This window comes from Panulirus ornatus, chromosome 72 (assembly GCF_036320965.1).
Source record: "Panulirus ornatus isolate Po-2019 chromosome 72, ASM3632096v1, whole genome shotgun sequence".
Lineage (NCBI taxonomy): Eukaryota > Metazoa > Arthropoda > Malacostraca > Decapoda > Palinuridae > Panulirus > Panulirus ornatus.
In genome coordinates this window covers 11,067,039-11,089,145 of record NC_092295.1, presented here as the reverse complement: position 1 = coordinate 11,089,145, position 22,107 = coordinate 11,067,039, and the positions used below count along the sequence as shown (strand labels likewise).

General features: G+C 42.1%; 1 protein-coding gene across 1 annotated transcript in view; it reads right to left on the bottom strand.

Moving 5' to 3' along the window:
* LOC139748138 (uncharacterized) overlaps window positions 1–21,431 on the bottom strand; it is a 195,902-nt gene extending 174,471 nt beyond the window's left edge. Inside the window, exon 1 of the mRNA XM_071660814.1 lies at window positions 21,073–21,431. Coding sequence (XP_071516915.1) covers window positions 21,073–21,115 — 43 coding nt within the window. The 5' untranslated portion in view covers window positions 21,116–21,431. The remainder of the gene's footprint in view (window positions 1–21,072) is intronic.
* Window positions 21,432–22,107: the final 676 nt, after the last annotated feature.

Genomic DNA, 22,107 nt, shown 5'->3' with positions numbered 1-22,107 from the left:
CTGAGAACCAATCACTTTCCTCTCTTCCTACACGTACACATGCCTTACATCCTCGATAAAAACTTTTCACTGCTTCTAACAACTTGCCTCCCACACCATATATTCTTAATACCTTCCACAGAGCATCTCTATCAACTCTATCATATGCCTTCTCCAGATCCATAAATGCTACATACAAATCCATTTGCTTTTCTAAGTATTTCTCACATACATTCTTCAAAGCAAACACCTGATCCACACATCCTCTACCACTTCTGAAACCACACTGCTCTTCCCCAATCTGATGCTCTGTACATACCTTCACCCTCTCAATCAATACCCTCCCATATAATCTACCAACAGTACTCAACAAACTTATACCTCTGTAATTTGAGCACTCACTCTTATCCCCTTTGCCTTTGTACAATGGCACTATGCACGCATTCCGCCAATCCTCAGGCACCTCACCATGAGTCATACATACATTGAATAACCTTACCAACCAGTCAACAATACAGTCACCCCCTTTTTTAATAAATTCCACTGCAATACCATCCAAACCTGCTGCCTTGCCGGCTTTCATCTTCCGCAAATCTTTTACTACCTCTTCTCTGTTTACCAAATCATTTTCCCTAACCCTCTCACTTTGCACACCACCTCGACCAAAACACCCTATATCTGCCACTCTATCATCAAACACATTCAACAAACCTTCAAAATACTCACTCCATCTCCTTCTCACATCACCACTACTTGTTATCACCTCCCCATTTGCGCCCTTCACTGAAGTTCCCATTTGCTCCCTTGTCTTACGCACTTTATTTACCTCCTTTCAGAACATCTTTTTATTCTCTCTAAAATTTAATGATACTCTCTCACCCCAACTCTCATTTGCCCTTTTTTTCACCTCTTGCACCTTTCTCTTGACCTCCTGTCTCTTTCTTTTATACATCTCCCACTCAATTGCATTTTTTCCCTGCAAAAATCGTCCAAATGCCTCTCTCTTCTCTTTCACTAATACTCTTACTTCTTCATCCCACCACTCACTACCCTTTCTAATCAACCCACCTCCCACTCTTCTCATGCCACAAGCATCTTTTCCGCAATCCATCACTGATTCCCTAAATACATCCCATTCCTCCCCCACTCCCCTTACTTACATTGTTCTCACCTTTTTCCATTCTGTACTCAGTCTCTCCTTGTACATCCTCACACAAGTCTCCTTCCCAAGCTCACTTACTCTCACCACCCTCTTCACCCCAACATTCACTCTTCTTTCCTGAAAACCCATACAAATCTTCACCTTAGCCTCCACAAGATAATGATCAGACATCCCTCCAGTTGCACCTCTCAGCACATTAACATCCAAAAGTCTCTCTTTCGCGCGCCTGTCAATTAACACGTGATCCAATAACGCTCTCTGGCCATCTCTCCTACTTACATAAGTATACTTGTAAATGGAAATGGTGAAGAGCTTGTAGATTTATGTGCTGAAAAAGGACTGATGATTGGGAATACCTGGTTTAAAAAGCGAGATATACATATATATATATATATATATATATATATATATATATATATATATATATATATATATATATATATATATATATATATATATATATATATATATATATATATATATATATATATATATATATATATATATATATATATATATATAGGGTGGGGGAGGGGGCGAAAATTTTGGGAGCCTTGAAAAATGTGTGGAAGTCGAGAACATTATCTCGGAAAGCAAAAATGGGTATGTTTGAAGGAATAGTGGTTCCAACAATGTTGTATGGTTGCGAGGCGTGGGCTATGGATAGAGTTGTGCGCAGGAGGATGGATGTGCTGGAAATGAGATGTTTGAGGACAATGTGTGGTGTGAGGTGGTTTGATCGAGTAAGTAACGTAAGGGTAAGAGAGATGTGTGGAAATAAAAAGAGCGTGGTTGAGAGAGCAGAAGAGGGTGTTTTGAAATGGTTTGGGCACATGGAGAGAATGAGTGAGGAAAGATTGACCAAGAGGATATATGTGTCGGAGGTGGAGGGAACGAGGAGAAGAGGGAGACCAAATTGGAGGTGGAAAGATGGAGTGAAAATGATTTTGTGTGATCGGGGCCTGAACCTGCAGGAGGGTGAAAGGAGGGCAAGGAATAGAGTGAATTGGAGCGATGTGGTATACAGGGTTTGACGTGCTGTCAGTGGATTGAATCAAGGCATGTGAAGCGTCTGGGGTAAACCATGGAAAGCTGTGTAGGTATGTATATTTGCGTGTGTGGACGTGTGTATGTACATGTGTATGGGGGGGGGGGGTTGGGCCATTTCTTTCGTCTGTTTCCTTGCGCTACCTCGCAAACGCGGGAGACAGCGACAAAGTATAAAAAAAAAAAAAAAAAAAAAAAAAAAAAAAAAAAAAAAATATATATATTGATTTATTCTACTTTGTCGCTGTCTCCCGCGTTAGCGAGGTAGCGCAAGGAAACAGGAAAGAATGGCCCAACCCACCCACATACAGATGTATACACATACACGTCTACGCACGTAAATATACATACCTATACATCTCAACTCATACATATATATATTCACACAGACATACACATACATACACCTGTACATAATTCATAATGTCTGCCTCTATTCATTCCTATCGCTACTCCGCCACACATTAAATAACCACCCCCCCCCCCCCCCCCCGGCATATGCGAGAAGAAGCGCTAGGAAAAAACAACAAAGGCCCCATTCGTCCACAGTCTCTAGCTGTCATGTAATAATGCACCGAAACCACAGCTCACTTTCTACTACCAGGCCCCACAGAACTTTCCATGGTTTACCCCAGGCACACCACATATTGCCCACAAACATCTCATTTCCAACACATCTACCCTCCTCCGCACAACCCCATCTATCGCCAGTGCCTCATAACATGATAACATTTTTGGAACCACTATTCCTTCAAACATACCTATTTTTGCTCCCCAAGATAACGTTCTGGCCTTCCACCCAGTATTCAAAGCTCCTAGCACCTTTGCCCCCTCCCCCACCCTGTGACTCACTTCCGCTTCCATGGTTCCATCCGCTGCCAAATCCATCCATAAACAAATTAAACAGCCATGGAGGTATCACACACCCTTGCCGTAAACCGACATTCAGTGGGAACCAATCACTTTCCTCTCTTCTTACTCGTGCACATGCCTTACATCCTCGATAAGATATCATCTATATTATATCTTTTATTATGTTATGTCACTGTTTCCCGCGTTAGCGAGGTAGTGCAAGGAAACAGTATGTATATATATATGCATATATATACATACGCGTCCACAAACGCACATATATATACTTGTACATTTCAACGTGTACATATGTATATACATAGACATACACATAAAGACACGCATGTACATAATTCATACTTGCCGCCTTTATTCATTCCCGTTCCACCCTGCCACACATGAAATGACACCCCCCTTCTGCCGCACGCGCGCGAGGTACCGATAGGAAAAGACAATATAGGCCACATTCGTTCAAACTCAGTCCCTAGCTGTCATAGATAATGCAACGAAACCACAGCTCCCTTTCCACATCTAGGCCCCACAGAAACTTTCAATGGTTTACCCCAGACGCTTCACATGCCCTGGTTTAATCCATTAACAGCACGTTGACCCTGGTATACTATATAGTTTCAATTCACTCTATTCCTTGCACGCCTTTCACCCTCCTGCGTGTTCAGGCCCTAATCGCTCAAAACCTTTTTCACTCCATCCTTCCACCTCCAATTTGGTCGCCAACTTCTCGTTCACTCCACCTCTGACACATATATGCTCTTGGTCAATCTTTCCTCACTCTCTTCTGCTCTCTCAACCACACTCTTTTTATTACCACTCATCTCTCTTACCCTTTTCTTACTAACTCGATCAAACCACCTCACACCACATACTGCCTTCAAACATCTCATTTCCAACACATCCACCCTCCTCCGCAAAACCCTATCTATAGCCCACTCTTTGCAACCATATGACATTGTTCGAACCACTATTCCTTCAAACATACCCATTTTTGCTTTCAGAGATAATGTTCTCGCCTTCCACACATTTTTCAACGCTCCCAGAACTTTCGCCACCTCCCCCACCCTGTAGCTCATTTCTGTTTCCACTGCCAAATCCACTTCCAGATATCTAAAACACTTCACTTCCTTCAGTTTTTTCCATTCAAGCTTATCTCCCAGTTGACTTGTCCCTCAACCCTACTACACTTATAACCTTGCTCTTATTCAAATTTACTCTCAGCTTGCTTCTTTCACGCACTTTACCAAACTCAGTCACCAGCGTCTGCAGTTTCTCACCAGAATCAGCCACCAGCGCTGTATCATCAGCGAACAACAACTGACTCACTTCCATTGCCCTCTTATCCACAACAGACTGCATACTTGCTCCTCTCTCCAAAACTCTTGCATTCACTTCTCTAACAACCCCATCCATAAACAAATTAAACAACCATAGGGACATCACGCACCCCTGCCGCAAACCGACATTCACTGAGAACCAATCACTTTCCTACTCGTGCACATGCCATACATCCTCGATAAAAACTTTCCACTGCTTCTAGCAACTTACCTCTCACGCCATATACTCTTGATACCTTACCCAGAGGAAGTCTCTCAACTCTATCATATGCCTTCTCCAGATTCATAAATGCTACATATCAATCCATATGTTTTTCTAAGTATTTCTCCCATACATTCTTCAAAGGAAATACATGATCCACACATCCTCTACCACTTCTGAAACCACGCTGCTTTTCCCCACTCTGATGCTCTGTACATGCTTTCACCCTCTCAATCAATACCCTCCCATATAATTTCCCAGGAATACTCAACAAACTTTTAGCTTTGTGATTTAAACATTCACCTTTATCCCCTTTGCCTTTATACAATGGCACTATGCATGCATTCCGCCAATCCTCAGGCACCTCACCATGAGCCATACATACATTGAATATCCTCACCATCCAGTCAACAACAAAGTCACCCCCTTTTTAGATAAATTCCCATGCAATACCATCCAAATCCGCTGCATTTGCCGGCTCTCATTTTCCACAAAGCTTTCACTACCTCTTCTCTGTTTATCAAATCATAAAATATATATGTAAGGGATGTAGAGAGGTGGGCGATTACTGGGGCCTATGCATCTGGTCATGAGAAGAAAGATCATGAGAGGCAAGTGTTTTTGGAGTAGCTGCGTGGGTGTGTTAGTGCTTTTGATGCACGACACCGGGTTATAGTGATGGGTGATTTGAATGTAAAGGTGAGTAATGTGGCAGTTGAGGGAATATTTGGTGTACATGGGGTGTTCAGTGTTGAAAATGGAAATGGTGAAGAGCTGGTAGATTTGTGTGCTAAAAAAGGACTGGTGATTGGGATTACCTGGTTTAAAAAGAGAGATATACATAAGTATACGTATGTAAGTAGGAGAGATGGCCAGAGAGCGTTATTGGATTACGTGTTAATTGATAGGTGCATGAAAGTGAGACTTTTGGATATCAATGTGCTTAGAGGTGACACGAGAGGGATGTTTGATGATTATCTTGTGGAGGCGAAGGTGGAGATTTGTAGAGGTTTTCAGAAATGAGGAAATATTGTGGTGAAGAGGGTGGTGAGAGTAAGTGAGCTTGGGAAGGAGATTTGTGTGAGGAAGTACCAGGAAAGACTGAGTGCAGAATGGAAAAAGGTGAGAACAAAGGACGTAAGGGGAGTGGGGGAGGAATAGGATGTATTTAGGGAAGCAGTGATGGCTTGCGCAAAAGATGTTTGTGGTATGAGAAGCATGGGAGGTGGGTAGATTTGAAAGGGTAGTGAGTGATGAGGTGAAGAAGTAAGATTAATAGTGAAAGAGAAGAGAGAGGCATTTGGACGAATATTTGCAGGGAAATAATGCAAATGACCGGGAAATGTATAAAAGAAAGAGACAGGAGGTCAAGAGAAAGGTGCAAGAGGTGAAAAAGAGGGCAAATGAGAGTTGGGTGAAAGAATTTCATTTAATTCTAAGGAGAATGAAAATATGTTTTCGAAGGAGGTAAATAAAGTGCGTAAGACAAGAGAACAAATGGGAATATCAGTGAAGGGGGCTAATGGGGAGGGAATAACAATTAGTGGTGATGTGAGGAGATGGAGCGAGTATTTTGAAGGTTTGTTGAATGTGTTAGATGATAGAGCAGGATATACAGGGTGTTTTGGTCGTGGTGGTGTGCGAAGTTAGAGGGTTAGGAAGAATGATTTGGTAACCAGAGAAGGTGTAGTGAAAGCTCTGTGGAAGATGAAAGCCGGCAAATGCAGCGGGTTTGGATGGTATTGCATTGGAATTTATTTAAAACGGGGTGACTCTGTTGTTGACTGGATGGTGAAGATATTCATGGTGAAGTGCCTGAAGATTGGCGGAATGCATGCATAGTGCCATTGCACAAAGGCAAAGGAGATAAAGGTGAATGTTCAAATTACAGAGGTATAGGTGTGTTGAGTATTCCTGGGAAATTATATGGGATGGTATTGATTGGGAGGGTGAAGGCATGTAAAGAACATCGGATTAGGGAGGTGCAGTGTGGTTTCAGTAGTAGAGAATTTGTGAATCAGGTGTTTGCTTTGAAGAATGAATGTGAGAAATATTCAGTAAAATAAATGGATTTCTATGTAGCATTTATGAATCTGGAGAAGGCATAGAGTGGATAAAGATGCTCTGTGGAAGTTATTAAGAGTATATGGGTTGGGAGGCAAGCTGCTGGAAGCAGTGGAAAGTTTTTACCGAGGATGTAAGGCATGTGTTCCTGTAGGAAGAGGAAAGTGATTGGTGTCCCAGTGAATGTCAGTTTGCTGCAGGGGTGCGTGATGTCTCCATGGTTGTTTAATTTGTTTATGGATGGGGTTGTTAGGGAGGTGAATGCAAGAGTTTTGGAGAGAGGGGCAAGTATGCAGTCTTTTGTGGATGAGAGGGCTTGGGAAGTGAGTCAGTTGTTGTTCGCTGATGGTACAGCGCTGGTGGCTGATTCGGGTCAGACACTGCAGACGCTGGTGACTGAGTGTGGTAAAGTGTGTGAAAGAAGAAAGCTGAGTAAATGTGAATAAGAGCAAGGTTATTAGAGACAGTAGAGTTGAGGGACAAGTTAATTGGGAGGTAAGTTTGAATGGAGATAATCTGGAGGAAGTGAAGTTTTAGATATCTGGGAGTGGATTTGGCAGCGGATGGAAATATGGAAGCGGAAGTGAGTCACACGTTGGGGGAGGGGGCGAAAGTTCTAGGAAAGTTCTAGGAAAGCATAGATGGGTATGTTTGAAGGAATAGTGGTTCCAACAATTTTGAATGGCTGCGAGGCTTGGGCTATAGATAAGGTTGTGCAGGTGAGGGTGGATGTGTTGGAAATGAGATGTTTGAGGACTATATGTTGTGTAAGGTGGTTTGATCGAGTAAGTAATGAAAGAGAAAGAGAGATTTGTGGTAATAACAAAAATGTGGTTGAGAGAGCAGAAGGGGGTGTATTGAAATGGTTTGGTCACATGCTGAAAATGAGTGAGGAAAGATTGACCAAGACGATATATGTGTCAGACGTGCAGGGAACGAGGAGAAGTGGGAGATCAAATTGGAGGTGGAAAGATGGAATGACAGAGATTTTGAGCGATCGTGGCCTGAACATACAGGAGGGTAAAAGATACGCAAGGAATAGTATGAAATGGAACGATATGGTGTACCGGGGTCGAGGTGTTGTCAGTGGGTTGAACCAGGACATGTGAAGCGTCATAGGTAAACCATGGAAAGTTTTGTAAGGCCTGGATGTGAAAAGGGAGCTTTGGCTTCGGTGTATCATATATGGCAGCTAGAGACTGAGCGTGAACGAATGTGGCCTTTGTTCTCTTTTCCTAGCGCTACCTCGCGCACTTGCAGGGAGGGGGTTGTTATTTCATGTGAAGCGGAGTGGCGACGAGAATTAACAAAGGTAGCAAGTATGAATTATGTACATGTGTATATATGTATATGTCTTTGTATGTATATAATCATATACGTCGAAATATATCGGTATGTATATGTGTGTGTGTACGTGTATGTATATACATGTGTATGAGGGTGGTTGGGCAATTCTTTCGTCTGTTTCCCTGTGCTACCTCGCTAACGCGGGAGATACCGACAAAGTATGAAAGGGGAGAAGGGATACCTCCCACGCATTCCTCAAGTGTCGTAGAAGGCGACTAAAAGGGACTGGAGCGGGGGCTAGAAACCCTCCGCTCCTTGTATTTTAACTTTCTAAAAGGAGAAACAGAAGAAGGAGTCACGCGAGGAGTGCTCATCCTCCTCGTAGGCTCAGATTGGGGTGTCTAAATGTGTGTGGATGTAACCAAGATGAGAAAAAAGGAGAGATAGGTAGTATGTTTGAGGAAATGAACGTGAATGTTTTGGCTCTGAGTGAAACGAAGCTCAAGGGTAAAGATGAAGAGTGGTTTGGGAATGTCTTGGGAGTAAAGTCAGGGGTTAGTGAGAGGACAAGAGCAAGGGAAGTAGTAGCACTACTCCTGAAACAGGAGTGGTGGGAGTATGTGATAGAGTATAAGAAAATAAACTCTAGATTGATTTGGGTAAAACTGAAAGTGGATGGAGAGTGATGGGTGATTACTGGTGCATATGCATCTGGGCATGAGAAGAAAGATCATGAGAGGCAAGTGTTTTGGGAGGAGCAGAGTGAGTATGTTAGTAGTTTTGATGCACGAGACCGGGTTATAGTGATGGGTGATTTGAAAGCAAATGTGAGTAATGTGGCAGTTGAGGGAATAATTGGTGTACATGCGGTGTTCAGTGTTGTAAATGGAAATGGTGAAGAGCTTGTAGATTTATGTGCTGAAAAATGACTGGTGATTGGGAATACCTGGTTTAAATAGAGAGATATACATAAGTATACATATGTAAGTAGGAGAGATGGCCAGAGAGCGTCATTGCATTACGTGTTAATTGATAGGCGCACGAAAGAGAAATTTTTAGACGTTAATGTGCTGAGAGGTGCAACTGGAGGGATGTCTGATCATTATCTTAAGGAGGCGAAGGTGAAGATTTGTAGAGGTTTTCAGAAAAGAAGAGAGAATGTTGGGATGAAGAGAGTGGTGAGGGTAAGTGAGCTTGGATAGGAGACCTGTGTGAGGGAGTACCAGGAGAGACTGAGTACAGAATGGAAAAAGGTGAGAACAAAGGACGTACGGGGAGTGGGGGAGGAATGGGATGTATTTAGGGAAGCAGTGATTGCTTGCGTAAAAGATGCTTGTGGTATGAGAAGCGTGGGAGATGGGCAGATTAGAAAGGGTAGTGAGTGGTGGGATTAAGAAGTAAGATTATTAGTGAAAGAAAAGAGAGAGGCATTTGGACGATTTTTGCTGGGAAATAATGCAAATAACTAGGAGATGTATAAAAGAAAGAGGCAGGAAGTCAAGAGAAAGGTACAAGAGGTGAAAAAGAGGGCAAATGAGAGTTAGGGTGAGAGAGTATCATTAAATTTTTTGGGAGAATAAAAAGATGTTTTGGAAGGAGGTGAATAAAGTGCGTAAGACAAAGAAACAAATGGGAACATCAATGAAGGGGGCTAATGAGGAGGTGATAACAGGTAGCGGCGATGTGAGAATGAGATGGAATGAGTATTTTGCAGGTTTGTTGAATGTTTTTGATGATAGAGTGGCAGATATAGGGTGTTTTGGTCGAGGTGATGTGTAAAGTGGAAGGGTTAGGGAGAATGATATGTTAAACAGAGAAGAGGTAGAAAAAGCTTTCCGGAAGATGAAAGCCGGGAAGTCACCGGATTTGGATGGTACTACAGTGGAACTTATCAAAAAAGGGGGTGACTGTATTGTTGACTGGTTGGTAAGGTTTCATAGTGAGGTGCCTGACGATTGGCGAAATGCTTCCATAGTGCCATTGTACAAAGGCAAAGGGGATAAAAGTGAGTCCTCAAATCACAGAGGTATAAGTTCGTTGAGTATTCCTGGGAAATTATATTGGAGGGTATTGCTTGAGAGGATGAAAGTTTGTACAGAGCATCAGATTGGGGAAGAGCAGTGTGGTTTGTTAAGCGTTAGAGGATGTGTGGATCAGGTGTTTGCTTTGAAGAATGTATGTGAGAAATACTTAGAAAAGCAAATGGATTTGTATATACCATTTATGGATGTGGAGAGGGGATATGATAGAGTTGATAGAGATGCTCTGTGGAAGGTAGTAAGAATATATGGTGTGTGAGGCAAGTTGCTAGAAAAAGTGAAAAGTTTTTATCGAGGATGTAAGGCATGTGTACGTGTAGGAAGAGAGGAAAGTGACTGGTTCTCAGTGAATGTTGGCTTGCGGCAGGGGTGCATGTCTCCATGGTTGTTTAATTTGTTTATGGTTGGGGTTGTTAGGGAGGTGAATGTAAGAGTTTTGGAAAGAGGGGCAAGTTTGCAGTTTGTTGTGGATGAGGGAGCTTGGGAAGTGAGTCAGTTGTTGTTCGCTAATGATACAGCGCTAGTGGATGAAAAGGACTGGTGATTGGGAATACCTGGTTTAAAAAGAGAGATATGCATAAGAATACATATATAAGTAGGAGAGATGGCCAGAGAGCGTTATTAGATTACGTGTTAATTGATTGGCGCGCGAAAGAAAGACTTTTGGATGTTAATGTTTTGAGAGGTGCAACTGGAGGGATTTCTGAACATTATCTTGCGGAGGCGAAGGTGAAGATTTGTAGAGGTTTTCAGAAAAGAAGATAGAATGTTTGGGTGAAGAGAGTGGTGAGAGTAAGTGAACTTAGGAAGGAGAGTTGTGTGAGGAAGAACCAGGAGCGACTGAGTACAGAATGGAAAAAGGTGAGAACAAAGGACGTAAGGGGAGTGGGGGAGGAATGGGATGTATTTAGGGAAGCAGTGATGGCTTGCGCAAAAGATGCTTGTGGCATGAGAAGCGTTGGGCAGATTAAAAACGGTAGTGAGTGGTGGGATGAAGAAGTAAGATTATTAGTGAAAGAGAAGAGAGAGAGGCATTTGGACGATTTTGGTAAGGAAATAATTCAAATGAGCGGCAGATGTATAAAAGAAAGAGGCAGGAGGTCAGGAGAAAGGTGCAAAAGGTGAAAAAGAGGGCAAATGAGAGTTGGGGTGAGAGAGTATCATTAAATTTTAGGGAAAATAAAAGGATGTTTTGGAAGGAGGTAAATAAAGTGCGTAAGACAAGGGAACAAATGGAAACTTCAGTGAAAGAGGCAAATGAGGAGGTGATAACAAGTAGTGCTGATGTGAGAAGGAGATGGAGTGAGTATTTTGAAGGTTTGTTGAACGTGTTTGATGATAGAGTGGTAGATATAGGATGTTTTGGTCGAGGTGGTGTGCAAAGTGAGAGGGCTAGGGAAAATGATATGGTAAACAGAGAAGAGGTAGTAAAAGCTTTACGGAAGATGAAAGCCGGCAAGGCAGTGTGTTTGGATGGTATTGCAGTGGAATTTATTAAAAAAGGGGGTGACTGTTTTTCTGACTTGTTGGTACGGTAATTTGATATATGGATGACTCCTGGTGAAGTGCCTGAGGATTGGCGGAATGCGTGCATAGTGCCATTGTACAAAGGCAAAGGGGATAAGAGTGAGTGCTCATATTACAGAGGTATAGGTTTGTTGAGTATTCCTGGTAAATTATATGGGAGGGTATTCATTGAGAGGGTGAAGGCATGTACAGAGCATCAGATTGGGGAAGAGCAGTGTGGTTTCAGAAGTGGTAGAGGATGTGTGGATCAGGTGTTTGCTTTGAAGAATGTATGTGAGAAATACTTAGAAAAGCAAATGGATTTGTATGTAGCATTTATGGATCTGGAGAAGGCATATGATAGAGGTGATAGAGATGCTCTGTGGAAGGTATTAAGAATATATGGTGTGGGAGGCAAGTTGTTAGAAGCAGTGAAAAGCTTTTATCGAGGATGTAAGGCATGTGTACGTGTAGGAAGAGAGGAAAGTGATTGGTTCTCAGTGAATGTAGTTTGCGGCAGGGATGTTTGATGTCTCCATGGTTGCTTAATTTGTTTATGGATGGGGTTGTTAGGGAGGTGAATGCATGAGTTTTGGAAAGGGTCAAGTATGCAGTCTGTTGTGGATGAGAGAGCTTGGGAAGTGAGTCAGTTGTTGTTCGCTGATGACACAGCGCTGGTGGCTGATTCATGTGAGAAACTGCAGAAGCTGTTGACTGAGTTTGGTAAAGTGTGTGAAAGAAGAAAGTTAAGAGTAAATGTGAATAAGAGCAAGGTTATTAGGTACAGTAGGGTTGAAGGTCAAGTCAATTGGGAGGTAAGTTTGAATGGAGAAATACTAGAGGAAGTAAAGTGTTTTTGGGAGTGGATCTGGCAGCGGATGGAACCATGGAAGCGGAAGTGAATCATAGGGTGGGGGAGGAGGCGAAAATTCTGGGAGCCTTGAAGACTGTTTGGAAGTCGAGAACATTATCTCGGAAAGCAAAAATGGGTATGTTTGAAGGAATAGTGGTTCCATAACGTTTTATGGTTGCGAGGCGTAGGCTGTGGATAGAGTTGTGCACAGGAAGGTGAATGTGCTGGAAATGAGATGTTTGAGGACAATATGTGGTGTGAGGTGGTTTGATCGAGTAATGTAAGGATAAGAGAGATGTGTGGAAATGCAAAGAGCGTGGTTGAGAGAGCAGAAGAGGGTCTTTTGAAATGGTTTGGTCACATGGAGAGAATGAGTGAGGAAAGATTGACCAAGAGGATATATGTGTCAGAGGTGGAGGGAACGAGGAGAAGTGGGAGACCAAATTGGAGGTGGAAAGATGGAGTGAAAAAGATTTTGAGTGATCGGGGCCTAAACATGCAGGAGTGTGAAAGGCGTGCAAGGAATAGAGTGAATTGGAACGATGTGGTATTCCGGGGTCGACGTGCTGCCAATGGATTGAACCAGGGCATGTGAAGCGTCTGGGCTAAACCATGGAAAGTTCTGTGGGGCCTGGATGTGGAAAGGGAGCTGTTGTTTCGGTGCATTATAACATGACAGCTAGAGACTGAATGTGAACGAATGGGGACTTTGTTGTCTTTTCCTAGCGCTACCTCGCACACATGAGGGGGGAGGGGGTTGTTATTCCATGTGTGGTGGGTTGGCGAAGGGAATAAATAAAGGCAGACAGTATGAATTATGTACATGTGTATATATGTATATGTCTGTGTGTGTATATATATGTGTACATTGAGATATATAGGTATGTATATTTGCGTGTGTGGACGTGTATGTATATACATGTGTATATGGGTGGGTTGGGCCATTCTTTCGTCTGTTTCCTTGCGCTACCTCGCTAACGCGGGAGACAGCAACAAAGCAAAAAAGAAATATATATATATATATATATATATATATATATATATATATATATATATATATATTCATTTATTTATTCATTTATCATACTTTGTCGCTGTCTCCCCTTTTTTGTTTTGCCAAGGTAGCGCCAGAAACAGATGAAGACAGGCCACATTTGTTCACATCCCTTCTCTATCTGTCGTATGCAATGTATGGAAACCACAACTTCCCTTGCACAACCAGGCCCCACAGACCTTTCCGCTTCCACTGACTTGCTTCAGTCTATTTTCAGCACGTTGACCCTTGTATACCATGTAGCTGTAGTTCACTCTATTTCGTGGAAGTTTTTTTTCTATCTACCCCTTCTCTTAGTCCCCTCCACTTCTGATACATCAATCTCTTTGTCAACCTCTCTTCACACGTTCTCTCCATATGTCGAGACAATTTCAGCACACACTTATCACTCTCTCAACCACACTCTTTTGATTACCGCACCTTTCTCTTGCCATTGTATGACTTATTCTACTAAACAACCTCACATATCATGATTTCTTCAAACATTTCCTTTCCAAAAGATCCTCACTCCTCCGCACAGTCTCGTTGATAGCTAATGTATATACAGTTTTTTCAATCGATTTTTGGGCTGGGCTGGTGATCGAAGGTAGATGCGAGGATTTTGGAGGAAAGGGGTGTCTACTGCATGCTTCACCATTTCCACTGAAGGATATTTGAAATGTCAAAAATTTGCATTTTAAATATGACACTTCTCTGGTGACTGACTCCAAAGAGAAACTTCAGATAGTGGTGATTAAGTCTGGGAGAGTTCAGAAAAGAGGAAAGTGAGAGTAAATTGAAGAAAGAGGAAGATAAGGAGGTGCAACAGACGGATGGAACTTGATGGTTTCAAAAATTTGAACAGCGAGGTCCTGTAAAAGGTGTACCGGGATTGAACGTGGCCGCGGTTGGGACCATGAGGGCAGAAGAGATTCAAAGGGTGGACGAGGGGGCTAAGGTCCTTGATGTATTGAAGACCGAGCGTTTGTGTGTATGTCTAATGATCAGTAGTTCTGATAGTGACGTGTGGATTTGATCTTGGGTTCTGAACGTAGAAGAATGGAGGAGTGTGAACGTTTTTGAAATGAAATGTCTGAGGAAGATTTGTGGTGTGAGGAGAGTTGATCGTATGAGCAATGATAGTTTAGGAGAGAGGTACAGACATTCCCGGAAGTACATGGGAAAGAGAAACAACAAAGGACCCTTTGGCCCATGCCTAAGGTGTCTGTTTTTGAACATCAGTCTATCTATTCCCTTACGAAGTGGATGAGGTAAGGATAGAAATGTAAGAAACCTCTCTACCCATCTTTCGCATCCTCCAACAGCAACAGCCAACGAGAAAAAAAATGAGAGAATAAAGACAGCCTGCATGGAATCTGATACGAAAAAATGAGAGGGAAATCCTATTATGATATCTCAATGTATCATTCGATACGATACAACGAGAGGGAAATCCTATTATGATATCTTTAGGTATTATCCCTCCTTTTCTCGCATTTCAGTATATGTACAGAGAGTGGAATGAGAAAAAGGAATCAAATGCCTCTATATGTTTTTTCTTATGTTCATTAAACGAGATTCATGAACTGACGAAAAAAGTGATTATAGTCTTTGCATTTACAACGTATGAAGTAATTTATTCCAGTGTTCAGCGCATCTGTTTGTAAAGAAACTTTTTCCTACATTGATAATCATACTTTTTATCTTTACGTTTCATTCCATTTGTCCTTGTAATAGTAATCTATCTTACGACGGGTAAATCTTCGTGATTCACATTGTCGAATTGTATTTGGTCACCGCAACGACTATCCTTCATGCATCTGAGGTGATATCAGATTTGTCAACCGTCTTTGTACTTGTTCCAAATTTTCCTCATCCTTTCTGTAGGAGCAGATATGGACTGCATACTCAAGACATCGTCTTACCAGAGTATCAGATTGGGTCAGAATTGTTTTATAGTCAGCGTTTCTAGCTATCAAAATCTGAAATCGTTTTTCTTTTAGCTTGCTAATAGACACTGTTTGATACATAGATTGCCATTAATACAAACTCCTAAATCCTTTTTTTCATTTACTTCTGTTAGTGAATTTGTAATGTTTTGATGGTCATGTTCCGTTTTCTTACCTCCAAATTGCATTAGTTTACATTCATCTACATTAAATGTCGTGTGCTTTTTATCTGACTATTCTACTAATTTGTAAAGATCCCTGAATTATTTCACAATCCTGCCCATCTATAGCTGTGCCTCTTAGATTTGTAACGTCAGCAGATTTGGAGATTTTAGACATGACACTTTTAGATCATTAATCTTATTGCTAAAAGGAATAGGGCCAAGGACCGACCCCAGAGGTACGCCACTTGTCACGTACAGCCAGTCTGAGGCTTTGCCAATAAAAACTACAGATTGCTTTCTTCTAGTAAGCCAGTCGCCATCTATAGTTCGTCTCCTAATCCATGTAATCTTAATGTACATAGCAGTCTCTTGTATATTCGTTAACGAATACTTTCTGAAAGTCAAGTTATATTACTTCAGAGGGCACTTCTATGTCCCACTTGCCAGACAAAATATCAAGAAATTCTAGCAAATGCGTTAGACACGATCTTTCGTCTTCGAAAAGAATTAAGTGATATTAATCTAACCATCAAATTCGAGACTGATCGGGGAAAAAAGAGCATACTACCGTTTCTTCATTTTTTTTTGATAACTAGGGAATCTGATCGCATGTTCTTGAAGATCTAGAAGAAGCCTACCAACTTCTTGAGTTCATGATTCTTTTGTGAAAATGTCTGTAGTTACGTCTATGTTTTTGTAAGCATTACGGATATGTAATCCCATAAATCTGGTAGATGAATATAGTCATATAAAACGTACCTTTATCCTAATTGGCTTGTAGATAAGACTTACTCGAAAGCTAGGAAGACATTTTACTCATCTAGCAACCAAAATGTGGAAAATGATGATTTTTTTTTTTTTTTTTTTTTTTTTATACTTTGTCGCTGTCTCCCGCGTTTGCGAGGTAGCGCAAGGAAACAGACGAAAGAAATGGCCCAACCCCCCCCCCCATACACATGTACATACACACGTCCACACACGCAAATATACATACCTACACAGCTTTCCATGGTTTACCCCAGACGCTTCACATGCCTTGCTTCAATCCACTGACAGCACGTCAACCCCTGTATACCACATGACTCCAATTCACTCTATTTCTTGCCCTCCTTTCACCCTCCTGCATGTTCAGGCCCCGATCACACAAAATCTTTTTCACTCCATCTTTCCACCTCCAATTTGGTCTCCCTCTTCTCCTCGTTCCCTCCACCTCCGACACATATATCCTCTTGGTCAATCTTTCCTCACTCATTCTCTCCATGTGCCCAAACCATTTCAAAACACCCTCTTCTGCTCTCTCAACCACGCTCTTTTTATTTCCACACATCTCTCTTACCCTTACGTTACTTACTCGATCAAACCACCTCACACCACACATTGTCCTCAAACATCTCATTTCCAGCACATCCATCCTCCTGCGCACATCTCTATCCATAGCCCACGCCTCGCAACCATACAGCATTGTTGGAACCACTATTCCCTCAAACATACCCATTTTTGCTTTCCGAGATAATGTTCTCGGCTTCCACACATTTTTCAAGGCTCCCAGGATTTTCGCCCCCTCCCCCACCCTATGATCCACTTCCGCTTCCATGGTTCCATCCGCTGACAGATCCACTCCCAGATATCTAAAGCACTTCACTTCCTCCAGTTTTTCTCCATTCAAACTCACCTCCCAATTGACTTGACCCTCACCCCTACTGTACCTAATAACCTTGCTCTTATTCACATTTACTCTCAACTTTCTTCTTCCACACACTTTACCAAACTCAGTCACCAGCTTCTGCAGTTTCTCACATGAATCAGCCACCAGCGCTGTATCATCAGCGAACAACAATTGACTCACTTCCCAAGCTCTCTCATCCCCAACAGACTTCATACTTGCCCCTCTTTCCAGGACTCTTGCATTTACCTCCTTTACAACCCCATCCATAAACAAATTAAACAACCATGGAGACATCACACACCCCTGCCGCAAACCTACATTCACTGAGAACCAATCACTTTCCTCTCTTCCTACACGTACACATGCCTTACATCCTCGATAAAAACTTTTCACTGCTTCTAACAACTTGCCTCCCACACCATATATTCTTAATACCTTCCACAGAGCATCTCTATCAACTCTATCATATGCCTTCTCCAGATCCATAAATGCTACATACAAATCCATTTGCTTTTCTAAGTATTTCTCACATACATTCTTCAAAGCAAACACCTGATCCACACATCCTCTACCACTTCTGAAACCGCACTGCTCTTCCCCAATCTGATGCTCTGTACATGCCTTCACCCTCTCAATCAATACCCTCCCATATAATTTACCAGGAATACTCAACAAACTTATACCTCTGTAATTTGAGCACTCACTCTTATCCCCTTTGCCTTTGTACAATGGCACTATGCACGCATTCCGCCAATCCTCAGGCACCTCACCATGAGTCATACATACATTAAATAACCTTACCAACCAGTCAACAATACAGTCACCCCCTTTCTTAATAAATTCCACTGCAATACCATCCAAACCTGCTGCCTTGCCGGCTTTCATCTTCCGCAAAGCTTTTACTACCTCTTCTCTGTTTACCAAATCATTTTCCCTAACCCTCTCACTTTGCACACCACCTCGACCAAAACACCCTATATCTGCCACTCTGTCATCAGACACATTCAACAAACCTTCAAAATACTCATTCCATCTCCTTCTCACATCACCGCTACTTGTTATCACCTCCCCATTTACGCCCTTCACTGAAGTTCCCATTTGCTCCCTTGTCTTACGCACCCTATTTACCTCCTTCCAGAACATCTTTTTATTCTCCCTAAAATTTACTGATAGTCTCTCACCCCAACTCTCATTTGCCCTTTTTTTCACCTCTTGCACCTTTCTCTTGACCTCCTGTCTCTTTCTTTTATACTTCTCCCACTCAATTGCATTTTTTCCCTGCAAAAATCGTCCAAATGCCTCTCTCTTCTCTTTCACTAATACTCTTACTTCTTCATCCCACCACACACTACCCTTTCTAAACAGCCCACCTCCCACTCTTCTCATGCCACAAGCATCTTTTGCGCAATCCATCACTGATTCCCTAAATACATCCCATTCCTCCCCGACTCCCCTTACTTCCATTGTTCTCACCTTTTTCCATTCTGTACACAGTCTCTCCTGGTACTTCCCCACACAGGTCTCCTTCCCAAGCTCACTTACTCTCACCACCTTCTTCACCCCAACATTCACTCCTCTTTTCTGAAAACCCATACAAATCTTCACCTTAGCCTCCACAAGATAATGATCAGACATCCCTCCAGTTGCACCTCTCAGCACATTAACATCCAAAAGTCTCTCTTTCGCACGCCTGTCAATTAACACGTAATCCAATAACGCTCTCTGGCCATCTCTCCTACTTACATAAGTATACTTATGTATATCTCGCTTTTTAAACCAGGTATTCCCAATCATCAGTCCTTTTTCAGCACATAAATCTACAAGCTCTTCACCATTTCCATTTACAACACTGAACACCCCATGCATACCAATTATTCCCTCAACTGCCACATTACTCACCTTTGCATTCAAATCACCCATCACTATAACCCGGTCTCGTGCATCAAAACCGCTAACACACTCATTTAGCTGCTCCCAAAACACTTGCCTCTCATGATCTTTCTTCTCATGCCCAGGTGCATATGCACCAATAATCACCCACCTCTCTCCATCAACTTTCAATTTTACCCATATTAATCGAGAATTTACTTTCTTACATTCTATCACATACTCCCACAACTCCTGTTTCAGGAGTATTGCTACTCCTTCCCTTGCTCTTGTCCTCTCACTAACCCCTGACTTCACTCCCCAGACATTTCCAAACCACTCTTCCCCTTTACCCTTGAGCTTCGTTTCACTCAGAGCCAAAACATCCAGGTTCCTTTCCTCAAACATACTACCTATCTCTCCCTTTTTCACATCTTGGTTACATCCACACACATTTAGGCACCCCACTCTGAGCCTTCGAGGAGGATGATCACTCCCCGCGTGACTCCTTCTTCTGTTTCCCATTTTAGAAAGTTAATACAAGGAGGGGAGGATTTCCGGCCCCCCGCTCCCGTCCCCTCTAGTCGCTTTCTACGACACGCGAGGAATACGTGGGAAGTATTCTTTCACCCCTATCCCCAGGGATAGTATACATATATATATACATATACACACACACACACACACACACACACATATGCACATACACACACACACACACACATACATATATATACATATGAAAAATGTAAGAACAATTTAGAAACAAACTTTTAGCTTGAAATGAATGAAAAAAAATGAATGTCACATAATGGTTCAACCTCTGGCTATGGAAAAGGAAATGTACAATTTATTCACACAAACGTCAATAGCAGTTCTCATCAATTTCACCACTGTGTCAATAAGCTTCAATGTCTAAGCTACATTTTTTCTCCAACTTCACTATTTTCTTGTCAAAAACACCATGCATGAAAACTATCACTCCATTAACACAACTATAAACATTTACTTCCCCTTTAAAAGTTCTGGGGAAGTCTGTCTCGATACACTGCGGCGAGGCGACGCGACGCTGACACAATCACTGTCACAATATCACTTCTGCCTCCTCAAGTCAATCTCTCAGCCACAGTGCAGGCCTTCATCGTCGAAATCGGTCTTCTTCCTCATTTGCCGAAAATGATGATATGTCTAAATATTTACTGTTGTCCTATTCTCCTAACTTAGCTATTGTAAGACAGGTACTGAAAAAAAAAACAGTGCTTTTAATGTTGCCTTCTAGTTCTATAATGCTATCAGTAAGACCTTAATTAAAAGAAGGCAAATTATCTAAAAACTGGCAGTGTTATGCAGTCAAATCAAAGTCAAGTAAGGATGTATAAATTGGCCAGGACTCTTAAACTGTAACAGAGAGATGCTATTGGCACAGTCATTCAATACGCAGGGATGACTATAGGAGTGCGATCGCTACACACTGTCATGAAAACGATTACCCTGTAGAACTTAACAACCCAGTCACATTGTACTCCTCTTCTGATCATGCTATCCATAACGTCATTGAATCTGTCATGATTGCTAATACTAAGAACTCTAATTGTCCCCAGGTAACTTTAAAGCACATCGTATTATCAACCAAATTATTATGAAAGAATTATCAAGAAAAGATAGCATAAGAAAATAGTTACCCAGGCCAACCCCAGCACACAACCCTCCTCTACCACAAGGAACCCCTCACTTGTGTGTTGTTGAGAATAGCAGAGGAGAGACAGAGTTTTTGTGTTGGTGTTGGGTTAAAGAAATTATATGACATGATGAGGTGGATTGTCTCTGTGAAACATGTAGTGCTGCATGTATAGAAAAATTACATGTTAAAATCATTTGAACAACTGAATTGTGATTTCACCACAGCTATCACTACGGGGAGAGAGAGAGAGAGAGAGAGAGAGAGAGAGAGAGTAAAGTATGTACTTCCGTCTTTTTTCTGTGCATGTATCTGAGCAAGCAACACCGTCTTCTCCAACAACATAAGGTAGATAGATAATTCCTCTGCAACTTACCCAGCCAAAGGAAGTAGATACATGGCCTGAGAAGTCTTGCCATGGTGTATGAATGAGAGCACGACAGTTCGTCTTCACAATGATCACAGTCCTCCTGCACACGATACCTTCTCTATATCATCATACTGAGGATCTATTTGTCTACAAATACCTTCAGCAATAAGTAATTGTTGTCACTCAAGTTCTCAACAGAGTAATGCTGATATCCTCACCACACAAAGTATTGGTGTCAGGTAGAGAGGATAGATGTACGACTGTCCCTTGTTTATAATCCTGTGTAGAGGATGGGAGTATGGTAAGGGATGGCTGGTTCCATCAGGTACCACACCATAAATAGTTACATCCACCTCGCGCCGTGTGAGACACGCAACTGTGTCACCGATAATCATTCATGGTACATGCTATCTTATCGCTCATATCAACTAGCCAGAGTCCTTAACTACTTAAAACATAAATACATGGTTTATCTTACATGGTATCAGAATTATCGTTCGTTTGATCGAGTAAGTAATGTAAGGGTAAGAGAGATGTGTGGAATTAAAAAGAGTATGGTTGAGAGAGCAGAAGAGGGTCTTTTGAAATGGTTTGGGCACATGGGGAGAATGAGTGAGGAAAGATTAACCAAGAGGATATATGTGTTGGAGGTGGAGGGAACGAGGAGAAGTGGGAGACCAAATTGGAGGTGGAGAGATGGAGTGAAAAAGATTTTGAGTGATCGGGGCCTATACATGCAGGAGGGTGAAAAGCGGGCAAGGAATAGAGTGAATTGGATCGATGTGGTATAGCGGGGTCGACGTACTCTCAATGGATTCAATCAGGGCATGTAAAGCGTCTGGGGTAAACCATGAAAAGTTCTGTGGGGCCTGGATGTGGAAAGGGAGCTGTGGTTTCGGGCATTATCACACGACAACTAGAGACTGAGGGTGAACGATTGGGGCCTTTGTTGTATTTCCTAGCGCTACCTCGCACACATGAGAGGGGAGGGGGATGTTATTCCATGTGTGGCGAGGTGACGATGGAAATAAATAAAAGCAG